The sequence below is a fragment of the Orbicella faveolata genome, unplaced genomic scaffold, assembly GCF_042242905.1.
Source record: "Orbicella faveolata isolate gen_17 unplaced genomic scaffold, um_ofav_v1 contig_46, whole genome shotgun sequence".
Lineage (NCBI taxonomy): Eukaryota > Metazoa > Cnidaria > Anthozoa > Scleractinia > Merulinidae > Orbicella > Orbicella faveolata.
The window spans coordinates 26,225,022-26,237,735 of record NW_028301576.1 but is presented as its reverse complement, the minus strand read 5'-3'; the positions used below and the strand labels follow the sequence as shown (position 1 = coordinate 26,237,735).

At 39.0% G+C, this 12,714-nt stretch overlaps 1 protein-coding gene and 3 pseudogenes across 1 annotated transcript; 2 read left to right on the top strand and 2 right to left on the bottom strand.

The window, feature by feature from the left end:
* The first annotated feature begins 240 nt into the window (after positions 1-240).
* On the top strand, positions 241-1,184 carry LOC149099235 (uncharacterized; annotated as a pseudogene).
* Positions 1,185-4,694: 3,510 nt separating this feature from the next.
* Positions 4,695-6,006, bottom strand: LOC149099234 (uncharacterized; annotated as a pseudogene).
* A 98-nt stretch (positions 6,007-6,104) lies between these two features.
* Positions 6,105-10,662, top strand: LOC110057978 (uncharacterized; annotated as a pseudogene).
* LOC149099233 (histone-lysine N-methyltransferase SUV39H1-A-like) lies at positions 10,608-11,934 on the bottom strand. Its single transcript, XM_089278288.1, has 3 exons — positions 11,540-11,934; positions 11,292-11,380; positions 10,608-11,070 (listed from the first exon to the last, which is right to left on the bottom strand). The coding sequence occupies exons 1-3, from the start codon at positions 11,693-11,695 to the stop codon at positions 10,638-10,640; spliced, it is 678 nt and encodes a 225-aa protein (XP_089134414.1). The 5' UTR covers positions 11,696-11,934; the 3' UTR covers positions 10,608-10,637.
* Between the last annotated feature and the right edge of the window lie 780 nt (positions 11,935-12,714).

Below are 12,714 nucleotides of genomic sequence, written 5' to 3'. Positions count from 1 at the left end.
GCAATCATAAAGAGAGAAGTACCAGATCTAATTAACATCCACTGCGTGTGCCACAGACTCGCACTTGCGTGTGCAGATGCTTCTAAAGAGCTGAATTAAATCAAGAAAGTTGAAGGTCTTCTGCTACAAGTATGGAAGTTCTGTGAGTATTCCCCCAAGAAAACAGCAAAGTTTGCTGCTGTGCAGTCAGGGCTAGACAATCTTCTGCCAAAAGATCAGCTTTCCCAAGCAAAGAAGCGTATGAAGAAGGCAAAGAAAGCGGTTGCAAGTCGCTGGCTTTCCTTTGATGAGTCTGTAAGGGCAATGGTTCAAGAGTTTATTGGACACCTGCAAATGTTTGAGTTCTTTAAGGAGGGTGATGCTACTGCTTCAGGTCTACTGATGCAAACCAGAAGTCACAAATTTATCGGTACACTCTACATTCTTAAAGAAATCCTCACACACTTAGCAGTTCTCAGCAAAACTCTTCAGCATGGAGAACTGTGCTTTGCTGGTCTACCATCAGCTGTTTCTTACTGCCTTGCTAAGCTTGATGATGTTCTGAAAAGGAAAGATGAAATTCTTAGATCACTGAGTGTTGATCTATCCGAGAATGGAAAACTTGCCCTGGCTGGAATCGAAGTAACTCCAGCAAGTACCATGTTCCTAAATGACTTGATTACATCCTATGTGGCTAAGTTGAAAGAGAACATAGCAGCAAGATTCCCTTCTCTGCCACTTGTACAAGCATTTTCAGTCTTCGACTTGCAAGTTCTCCCTGTAAAGGAAGCCCCAGATTTCAAGATCTACGGCATGAACCACATAGCCACACTCTCGGATCACTTTGGCACCACAGGGTATGTGGAAGTCGAAGTGCTTAAGTCTGAATGGGAACATTTCAAGTTTATTGCACAAGATTTGAAGTCAGAATGTCCCACGACCGAAGCACAACAACCAGAAGTAACTTCAACTGAGTGGTTGCTAACCAAGCTATGCAGTATTCCATCGTTCAAAGTTATGTTCCCAAACTTGGTGAAGCTGGCTGCTGTAGCTCAAAGTCTACCAGTAACAAATGCCTGGCCAGAACGAGGCGCAAGTGCGTTGAAGCGCATTAAAACAAGGCTTCGAAATTCACTGAAAGATGACATGCTGGAATGCCTCTTGCAAATTTCCATTAATGGCCCTCCTGTGTCAGAGTCAACAGATGTCATATCAAATGCACTTGGCCTCTGGCTTCAAGAAAAAAATCGAAGAAAACTGCCCCCAGTGACGGCAACTGCAACTGCGTCAACATGCACAAGTGAAGGTGAAGAGCTCCAGGAGACCATTACTACTCTGACTGAAGAAGTGGATTTCCTACACGAAGAGGTTCAAGATCTTGAAGATGAGATTTATTCACAGCAACAAGTCTTCAAGAAGCTGCTTCTGAACATGTGCACGTATGACAGCTCTGATTGTGAGAATGATGATTACTAATTAAATATTAATACATTATTGTGACATGAAGATACAATGTAGATTGTCATTTCTTTCTTTTCAAGCAAGGAATACTCAAGAAGTTTGGAGATATTAATAACTTCATTCATTTGATCTCCGTATAAAACTTGTATGCATTGTGAAAATCAAATTGTACTAAAATGAGAACAGTATAGGTTGGTGCAACAAAGGGCTTAGTTTTACAATTTGCTGATTATGGACTGTCACTTTTTTTTTTTGAAACAAGGAACACTTAAGTCTGTTGGAGATATTTTATAACTTTATTCATTTGATCTCTGTAAATTAAGGTGCATGAATTTGAAATTATGCACTGTGAAAAACAAACAGTACTAAAATAAGGACCACTTGCATAGGTTGGTGCAACAAAGATGTTATTTCACTATTTGCTGATGATGTACTATAATATATTATCACTCTGTTTTATCAGCATTTTTGATTAGGAAAATTGCCATTTTCATGCACTAGAAAGCAGGAAAATGCATTTCCAGGGGTTTCATGTTCAAAAAATTTATGGGGGGCATGCCCCCAGACCCCCCTAGATGCTCAGGCCCTTTCAGGCCTTCGGAACGTGGCTGTTGGCCACATATGTCACTGCTACGGGTGATAACTTACATGCAACGGCTGCTTCAAAACTTAATGACAGCCCTGATTTTAATTGACTTCGCTAAAAGCTTGCCAGTGACTGGTCTCAAAGGACCCAAGGTTCTCTTGGCAGAACAGCAGACAAGATACAAGAAAGAGTATCCGCACATTGCCCCGGAAATAGTCGCAGGAAAACGAGGGCAAAGTATCGCCACTGACATTTTCAGCTTTGCCCATATGACAGAAGTTATTTTCACGAAGGCCAAGCTGGGTACCCTGCCCGATGTACTTCAGAGAGCTTTGGACTCTGATCCACACAGAAGGCCAGCTTCAAAGGAAATCCTTGCACTTCTTTGAACTATATTTCTTGTTTTAATTCTAACCTGTTTCTTGCTCTGAGATTTAGTGAGAATGCCAAAACGTAGAAAGTGCGATTGCAACAAAAAATTCAGACTCAGGGTTGGGAACAGGAGACCTAACGTGTTTTATTTTTTGGCACATTCACTTTTGTTATTTTCTCATTCCTTCTCTCTGAGAGCACAGAACTGGCCATTCAATTTGAATAATTAAACGAAGACAGACTTTGGCCTGGTTTATGGAGAGTGTTAGTGTAAGTGTTATGTTCGTTTTAGCCTCAAACAGTTTATCATTCTCAGATTTCCGTTTTAACAATCAATTGTTTGGTCTTAGTTTGTAGCAATCCGACAGGGATGCAGAGGAGCAAAGTACTGATTTGAAACTGACTAGGTGCACAAGGATCGTTTGTATTCTCAGTTTTCCCTGGCCTTTGGCCAGGTTGATAAATGAAGAACTCCTTGACCAAAATGACATGATAAATTTATATTAGGCCGGTTTGAGTGGTCGTGGTAAATTGATTAAATCGGACAAGAAATCTTTTGATACGAAGAACTATTGAGTTAGTCTGTGACTGGTACGTACTGATATTTTACATGTAAGTAGAGTGTTTCTTTGGACGCTACTTTCAGTAAATGGAAAATATATAAAGATTTGTTAGCTGTAGCGAAATTTGTAACGGCTGCACTTGTTGAATACAGAAAGATCTCTCAGTTCCAGTTCCGGTGTTAGATACCAGAGATAATATCAAAGGTACCACGCATAATTCATATCATGCCTTAGATTTTTGGTTATAACCAAGTAACAACTGGATACGAAAACCTTGGTGTTGATTAGTTGATTACGAAAAACAATTTGGCTTGTATTTTCCCTGATTTGTAGTGAGACTGAACCGTAGCAGCGTTTTTCCCATTTCGTTGGGCATTAATTAAACGGAGACATTTTCGTGTGAATATTTTTACAGTTAAAAAACAACATGGTTTGAACACGACAAAGGCAACTGTTTTTCTGTTTCGACAATGAAAAACGCCATCGCGAGTACCATCAATTTATAGGTTCGAGTGCAGTGGATTAGCGCCGGCTGCGCTAATGTTTCCAGAAAGAAAAGGTTTTCAATTACCTTGATTTTGTTTTCAGAATGATTCTGTTGACAGATAGATGCCGTCTTAGTTTGATTTTTTAACACGTTTCTTGTCAAGAAGCATCAAATAAATTATACCCTGCAGTTAAGTTGGCTTGGATTAAAACTAGACCCCCTCACGACTTTGCGCTATTCACTAGCACAAAGTCAGTAGGGGGCAGCTATTTCAGAACCTCATGAATCTCGTCATGTTTTTACACAAAAACAAACAAAAACTGTTGCACTGTCCAGCAAGAAAAGAAAAACTGAATCACGTGACCAAGTGTGAAACTGACATCCTGACTCATACCCAGGTCTCCCAGACAGTGTGAGAGAACTTTGTTTCCTGCCTCTTTCGCAAGCTCACCCGGCAGGAAAAACATTGGCCACCTGGGCGATCAAAATTACCATTACACACGTTCAAAATAGTTGAAATAGGCATACACTGTATGATCAAACCATAGAAAGTTAATTGGCTGTGAAGTTGAAGATGCTTCTGCTACATTGTCCCTTAAGAGGAATTCTGGATTGTTGATTGTTTGTTGACTGATTGTGTTATTGAGTTCTGTCTATCTGGTTTCTTGTGGATTTTTCAAGCAATTTCAAGTCTCAGAATTTACGGTTTTGTAACCTATATTTTGTTTCATGGGTTTATTCTTTACTTATTTATTTGCAGCTGAATATTGAATATGAGAAAACGGACCAATAACCCTGTGCTTCGCAATCTCTGACGACAAATAAGAATCAATAGCATCTGGGAAGTCCGTGACACCCTTGTGATTGTGAAAGTTAGTGTGTATTGGAAGAGGACAGGAATAGTCGAAACCAACTGGCCAACCAAACTCCAGAAAATCACAAACTCCATAACTGCCATACTCTTGTAAATATGCTCTCCAAACAGGCAAACAAAGTGACAATGGCACTGGTAAACGAAGACCCTCAAAGTTGTAAGCACGAGATGCAAAAATTCGGGCATGTAAATTGAGAAATAACCGGAAGATAAACCAAACGCTCCACCAGGCGCACTTGTCGCAGAAGGTCATGAGTCAAGCACAGAAAGTCTAGAGTCGGACAACAAACACTGAGATTCAAGCGTCGCGTCAAAACCGTGCAAGTCAAGTATTGGACCTGAACAACTGTAACTTGCGTGACAAGAGACAACACTAGAACATAAACTGGAATCAACCACGGGCGAAAATGTCTTGAAAAGTCTAGAGTCATGAAAGTCTATAAAACTATTATCGTTTGAAAACACAGTACCACTCAAAAGTCAGGCGGATGTGCTACAAGGCGGTTCCAAAGGCGCACGTAAGTGAGAAGCTGAAATTCCAGAGCAATCCTCGGAAAACTCGGTGTGCCTGGCGATTGTGAGCAACGAAGTCCAACACTTGGCACAAATGTGCTGAAACCATTTTCTCTCATTGCGAATCATCCCATAATGATCCTTACTGTGCGTACATTTACCGGTTTGAAAATCACGGCAAAATAACACGGCACTGGGCTGACGAGGAGGGCTTGAATTGCTGACAGGTTTTCCCATAGCATGCAGGAGTCGAGATTCCAAGTGAGCAAACAAGTCGCCCCAACGAGCACGACCACACTCGATTTCAAACAAAACAGCAGCAGGTGAACTGTGTCAAAAGGTACATCAAAACCACAAAATGATCGAGACGTCCAGTTCGCTTATCAGGAGGAAGGGTTTTTATCTGCAAAATAGAGGCGTACCCAGCAGCGAATTCGGCGAGGGTTAGCTCGTCATAATTACAATCTTCGGACACATATGCAAGACTGAGGTAGCTATGAGGCCATAACTGCAGAACGATCACTCAACTAGTAAGTTTAGCAGTCTTTCCTGACCACAATTTCTTACCTCAGGCATGTTTCTTGTTGTTGGACGCAACGCCCTTGTCTTCCAAGTCGCTCGAAGAGAGCCCAAGCTGATCGATTTCAGTGGAAACCCTCTGGGTCAAAACCGGGTCAGCACAGAGTTGATTAATGGTCACAGAGGGCTCCTGAACCACTGTACGTCCAGTTGGAAACTGCATCGACACAAGCAGTTTGACTCTGTAAATGGGCGTTCCGCTTACACAGCACGTGAAGCTTGGCCTTTGACTTTGTCACCTCTGCACGAAGTTCTAATTCATTGTTCTCTGCCTTGGCCCGAGCAACAGCTGTGGTTAACTTGGCGATCTTGCCTTGTGACCCATTTGGTCCTCTATTCAGAGCGAGAGGCATAGAAGACTGACCAGAAGGATTTCCAGTACTGGTACCAGGTGGCGCTGTTTCTTGCAGAAAGTCGAAACTATCATGAAATTCTTCATTCTCATCCAACTCGTCACCAGCATTCATAGCCACATAATCACGAGAAGGAAGCAATCCTAAATGATACTGAGTCATGATAACTAAGAGACAAAAAGACGATTTAAACAAAATACAAAATACTGAACAAAATAAAAGGCGTTTGAACCCAACATGAACAAAGTGAAAATGAGCCACTGATGCCCTCATCGGCAACTTTTCTGGTCATGTACCTGCGGAATGCATGCGGCTTCATACATAAATGGCTCTCAAAATGGCGTCAAATTTTACAAAGAAATGTACGAAGAAGGTTTGAATTTTCGCAGATAGAAGTGAACATAATAAATATAAAGGATTTGCCGGACCGGCACATTATTATACCAAATATAATTGTTGTACTAATGTTCAAATAAAGATGATATATTTGAACTAACCCTTTCCTTTCCACTTTGCTTGAAACGAAGGTTAGCGGACCCTCAAGTTTTTACATTAACAAGCGAAAGCACGCAGAAACCCAAAAAATCAGGATTCGTAGCTATGTTCCAGTGCTTGCTACCTCATTTGCCGTACCGCATATCCATAATTGACTCAGGGCTCATTCGTATTCTAAAATATGAAGCACATTGCAAAATGTTTTCCCTTTCCTTTTTGCAATAAAAAATGTTAGAAGATGACTAAACCAAGCAAAAGGCGAACACGAACATAATCTACCTTTTTAGCTTCCGGTCAAAGATTGTGCACGAGTTCTGTGTATTTTGAAGCCTGAAAAACTCTTCCGATACCTGCCATGTTTTATATCAAAATCTTCAGCAAGATTTCAGCTTTCCGATGCTGCAAAGTGTTCTGGGTTAGCTATAAAGCGCTGTTTTGGGTCAGCAGTGAACCAGCATGCATAGTCACTTTCGGTAAATTCACTCCTCTGCGTACCAAAATCAAAATAAAATTTTCCCATCTCTTAAGAGTGCAAACAGACATTAGCACAACAATTAAAAAAATGTCTGACTCTCTCGACCAATTTGGCCTTTTAAAAATCAACAGCATTTAAGCATTGAAAGTGTAAATAGCCTGGATTATTTGAAAGAAGAGTGTGATACAGGTGGTATTGATCAAGTTGTTTTCAGAATTTGCTTCACTTGTGAGTGTCTGATCAGTTGATACCATGTCAAGAATAGCACAGCAGTAGCAAACAGCTACATTGAAATTCTGAACGTCTTTTTAAGTGAAATGTACGGTATGAAAGTAACAGAAGATTGCTCGAGGTTGGAAGGGCAATTGAGGTGGCTTTGTTCAGAAACCCAAAGCAAAATTACAGGGAAGACTGGTAGAAATCACCAAAAATTTTCCAGCACAGTTCATCAAGTTGATATAAGAAAAGGTGAGCTAGTCAACATAAATGAAGTTCAAAAGGCATTAAATCGGTCACAGGAAGAGAACAAGTCTCTCGAAGAGGAGAATGTCAGCCTTCAACACAGATGTGATGAACTGTATAAGGGACTACTACTAGTAGCTGAGGCACTGGAGAAGGAATTACAAGAAAAGTTGCAAGAAACATATGTTGATCTACAGAGTTTGAAAAACAAAAATTCTTATCTTCCTCAGTACCTAGACAAAATAGAGGAACAAAAAAAGTTTTGAAAACACTGGGGGAAATATTGCAGAGGTCAAAGAAAAACAACAAGGCCGTAAACTTCGAGAATTTAAAACAGCTGTTGAGAAGTCACTTTGGTTTTCCAAAACCCTGGGCCTTAGGCTTAATCAAGCATGGTTTACTGATGAGAGAGGAGAAAACCACAAAGTGCATTTTTCTTCAGAGGACACCTCTAAATCATTTAAAGATCTACCCAAGGAAGAGCAAGAAAAGTTGAAAAGTGTGCTATTCCTCGCTGATAAGTTTTGTATAAGTGATGCAGCTTACCATGAGCTGACTCTGACAAGTGGAGGGGAGAATCTGCCCAGAAGCTATCTGATCAGACAATGTAAGGAAAACCTCAACCAACTCTGCCACATAACAAGAACACCAGGAGCTGTAGAGGGTGCCCAGTTGATATTCAAGGAGGAATTGACAAACAGAATAAAATCACAAGTAAACATATTCCAAACTATTTAATTAATTAATTTACTTAAAATTTATTATCTATTTATAATTATTTGTTCGTGTATGTACATGTATTCACAATAACATTTGGATCAGTGGTTGGCTAATCAGCTATGACATTATTTTATATTTTCTCCCTAAGAGCCTGACCAACCCTACCCTGCCAGAAAAAAATAAGACTGAAGGTCAGTGGGGATGGTGCGAGGATGATCCAGATGACCAATTTTGTGGTTATCTCCTACTCCCTGTTAGATACAGATGATGTGATGTCATCAAAAGGTTTGTAATAATATGATTATGAAGTAAACACAAAAACTCCATCATACATAGCACTTCAACTTTTAATCTGTATTGATATATAAAATAATTATTATTTCATGATGTTTTACACAGGAAATCACACTGTGGCTGTTATAAAGGGCCACGAGAGCTATGATCTCCTGAAATCTTCATGCAAGGATGTCTTTGGCTACATGAACCAACTACTTGATGATGGCAAAATCAGCATTGATGGAAAGGACATCCCTGTAGAAATATTTTTAGGTGGTGACTACAAGGTATATTTTTATGTACCGGTAATATTTATTTATAATTCTGGGAAACTAAATTCATATTAAAAAAATATATTAAGAAGGAAAGTAACAACAGCAAATATACATGTAAATGGTGCCCCAGCAAAGTAGCCAAAGTAGCCAGGTACTGTATATATCACCTTTAATTGATACACCAACATGTGAGAAACAAAAATAAACAAATTTGTCAAGGCAAAACGAAATATGTATCAAATATGTGATGCATTTGCTTTGCATTTGATTTATCTTACAGGTATGATATGTCAAAGCCCATGGGGTTCTACTGGGAACAACACATGGTTAGGACAATTGGAAAATGTAAAGAGTGGGCATGACAAAAAATGTTTTCATGTGCCTATCCACCTCTACTTCACATCCCACTGCAGAATGTCATTTTGGATGAACTGCATTTGATGCTTAGGATTACAGGTACAGTTACAGTTAGTTCAAAAGTTATTGCAGTCACTACACTAGGAGTCTTGCAGTGGTGGATCAGTGGGAGGGTCCTAGCCAACCTCCTCCTCCCTTCCCCTTTTGTTGAAAGAATATAAGGCATTCTCACTACCCCTAACCCCTTCACAAGAAAGACTGGATCCACTACTGCAAGCAAAATTGTTATTGAATGTCCATTTAATTGACAATTAAATGGACGGTTATTGTACAATGTACCAAACAGACAGACAGACACCTCAACCAATAAACAGAACAATTAGGCTACAAAAATAGCATTGAAAATAGAGGCAACAAACATTATCATCCATTAACAGACATTCCTTACACTGTGTCTTTTCAGATAATCTACTTACAAATCTTGTTCGGGAAGCAGTGGAATGGGATAAAGAGGACAATCACAAAAAACCTCCCAGTATGAGAAAAAGTTCTCATTTAGATGCTCTCATGCAAGCCATAAATAGCTGTGGTGTTTGCTTCAGTGTATGGGAAAAGAAGAATGCTGATGGTAAAGGCACTGCAACTTACGACTATACAAGTCTCATGGGATCAGACAAAAAATTACTGATTGAACGGCTTCCTGCAAAGTTAAAGGGGGTTCTTAAGCCACAAACAAGCAACACATTCATTAAACTTTGGAAGGTATTTTAATTAAAAGTCTTATTTAAATAAAATTCATGTATAATAATTCTTTAGCAGAGGGGTTTTAATTTGTTTTCATTCCCTTTCTTAGTCCTTTGAAGAAATTTACCACCTCGTTAACAAGGACAATCCATCAGAACAACAAATTATGGAATATTTTCAAAAGGTACATGTATTGTTGTGTTTGTACAATAATATAATGTAGTTTTTTTTTAATTTATTAAAAACATTCATGAAGGATTTTCTTTGTGAACTGCACGATATAAACTTAACAAGTGTGTAAATGATTTGAAATGCAGGCAAAAGAGTGGATTAACATGTTCACATCTCTTAGGTCATCATGCCAAGGTTTCCTCAAGGAAAGAGTCACTCCTTATATGCACAGTATGGTCTACCATGTACCACAATTCATGACGCTTCACAAAGGAATAAAGAAATTTTCAGGACAAGGTCAAAAATAATGTTTAAAACCTACTGTTTTATATTTTCTTCCTTTCCATGCAGAGTTGGGCCAACAATTAACCTCAGTGGATTCACTAACATCATTTTATATGCACTCATGTGACCTTGCCTGTGTCTCACTTTGGAAATTACTTGTCATTATCATTCAGGTGTGGAAAAGAAAAATGATGACTGCCAACGCCTACATTTACAGAAATCAAACAAATGGGATATTCCGAAAGATGTCCTATTAGTCCTTAAAAGCTAGGAACACTTAAGTATGTATCAACGAACTCCCAGAAAATACCAAAAACAAAAAGCTGTGTACTGGGAGCATGAAATCAAGGAAAAGCAAAGGAAACAGCTTTCAAGTATACAGGCAGAGAAGACTGCCAGCTTATCTCAGACTCCAGCAGAAGACATATCTATTGGTGATATGTTACCTGCTGGCATCAGAAAGCAACTCGAGGGAATGGGAATAATAACTCGAGTTAGGAATATAAACAAGCTGCAACAAATGTACAATGATGCAATGCTAGTTGCAACAAATGTACAGTCATGATATAGTATGTATAATTCTATCTTAGACACAAGGTAACCTTTTATATCATTCAAAGAGGTTGTGGACATCGCATGGCCTTTTTAAAATGTCAATGCACAACTTTTCGAGAGGCACCCGGGGCCCTTCAATGAGTTTTCCATTCTGGTAAAGTAAAGTAGCAGGCGTCCAACTCAGTACTGGCTTTATCTCTAGGGGGTTCTTCACCGCTTGCCCCTGTCCGTGCTTGTTTAAAAAGAACCACCAGTTCTTTGGGAGGGACTCCATTAAGGCCAGCTCATCTCTTCTGTACATCTTATAACCTTTGTGGTTTGATGCAACACCTCGGTTATAGGTAACATAACGCCACAAGTCCAACTCAAAATTAATATAAATGGGTGCCAAGGCCTTTGACTTCAGGCAGGACAATATGCCTGCAAAAAACTGTCTACCAGCCTCCTCCATTCTTGCTTTGCTTGGCCTGTATGGCTTCTCATAGCTCCTGCAATTTTATTTTGCCCATTATTTCAGTATTCAGCATTGGCAATCAACTGTTTGTTTTCATTGATATTAACTGATCTTATTTCATTATCTGATACCTGTAAGTTAGCATAAATTTCTATATTTTATATGTACAATAGCGTGTGGTGAGCCGTTCAATAAATTTTGAATCTCTTTCGGGTGCTATGCAAACAGATTTCTTAATATGAAGTAAATACTGACCTCAACAACTCTGGAGTAAGATGCTCTGCTGGTTCCCAAGTAGAGTCTTGTAAAGGCCATCCTGCCCACTTTATGAGATACTCCCAATCCTTAGCAATGACATGAAAAGAAGTTCCAAACGTTCATTTACAAGTACACTTTACACAAACAGGTAAGACGACATTTCAAGTTTCGATCGTTTATTTCTCAATTTAGCTTATCTTTAATACTTGTACAAGACCGACTTTACAAAATGATTCGGCACTCACATTTCCAGCCTTTCTTTGGTGAATTATCCGTTCAACCGTGTATTTGTTGCGGTACGTCTTGCGCCATTTCCCGTTGGCCGTATCGTACAGGACTACACTCAAAAAACTGTCCAATTGCTGGTAGTCGACTGCAGCAAGCACTCTCTTAGACGCCATTTTGGATTTCTAATTTCCGCCGATGGTATGCTGGCATGTCATGACTGGAATAGTTGGCGATGTGAAATACGAGATCTACATCATGTGACCCACTCTGTCAGACTTGGGAAATTAACTATTTTGAGTTCCCCAAAATAAAACAATTGATGAATTCAAATCAAAGCACACCTGTAACAAGTATTGTGACATGATGTCTGTGGAAGAGTTTGAAAAAAATGATAATTGATCTTCGAATGCCCAGGCACTGATTGTGATGATTTCAAATTCAGATTTCAACAGTTGAAGTACTGGGAGCATATTTAAGCAATAGACCACAAGTTTTTATGGTTTATAGGCTGATAAACCACACAGGATGTTGGAAGAACACGAGAAGAACTCTTAAATCACCAGCTGCAGGCAAGTGATTTACAAATTCTATGAGTGTTCTTCCAACATCCCAAGTGGTTTATCATGCCTCTAAACCATAAAAACTTGTGGTCTATTGCTTTTATATAACAATTCAGAAGAAAACAAAGAACTGCCTATCACATTGTTAATGATTTTAATTCTCTCAGCCAGATAATCTGAGACTCTGCTAATGTAAATATTTTTAAGAGACAGGTTTTTAATTTTTTAACTTAAGTGTTTTATAAATTTCATATTTTTAGTTCTATTAATTGGTATTAATCTTTGAGGTCCTTTTCGAAAACCACATGTACGTGAAAAAGTTTCCTCAATAAAGATTATTATTATTATTATTATTATTGAAGACACTCGAAATTTCCATGAGTTTACTGGCACAATAAACCATAGCTGATCAGAGTGTGCACATTCATTTAATTGTTATGTAAAGTGTAATACAGCCTTGAGAACATTTGCTATCAGGTGGCCTTGAATTCAACTATTGAAAATTGGCCTCAGATTATAAGAAGCTTGCACTACTGCAAGCAAGGAACCAATGGTAATAAAACACAACCCTTTCATATTTGACTAATTTTGGTATATTTGAAATGTGTCAAGTCATTTAGTATGTTTTCTCT

Coding starts and splice junctions, on each gene's coding strand:
- LOC149099233 (XM_089278288.1), bottom strand. CDS start 11,695: ATGGCGTCTAAGAGAGTGCTTGCTGCAGTCGACTACCAGCAATTGGAC. Junction 11,381..11,539: donor ACCAAAGAAAGGCTGGAAAT/GTGAGTGCCGAA, acceptor GTCATTGCTAAG/GATTGGGAGTATCTCATAAA. Junction 11,071..11,291: donor CTTACTCCAGAGTTGTTGAG/GTCAGTATTTAC, acceptor ATAAAATTGCAG/GAGCTATGAGAAGCCATACA.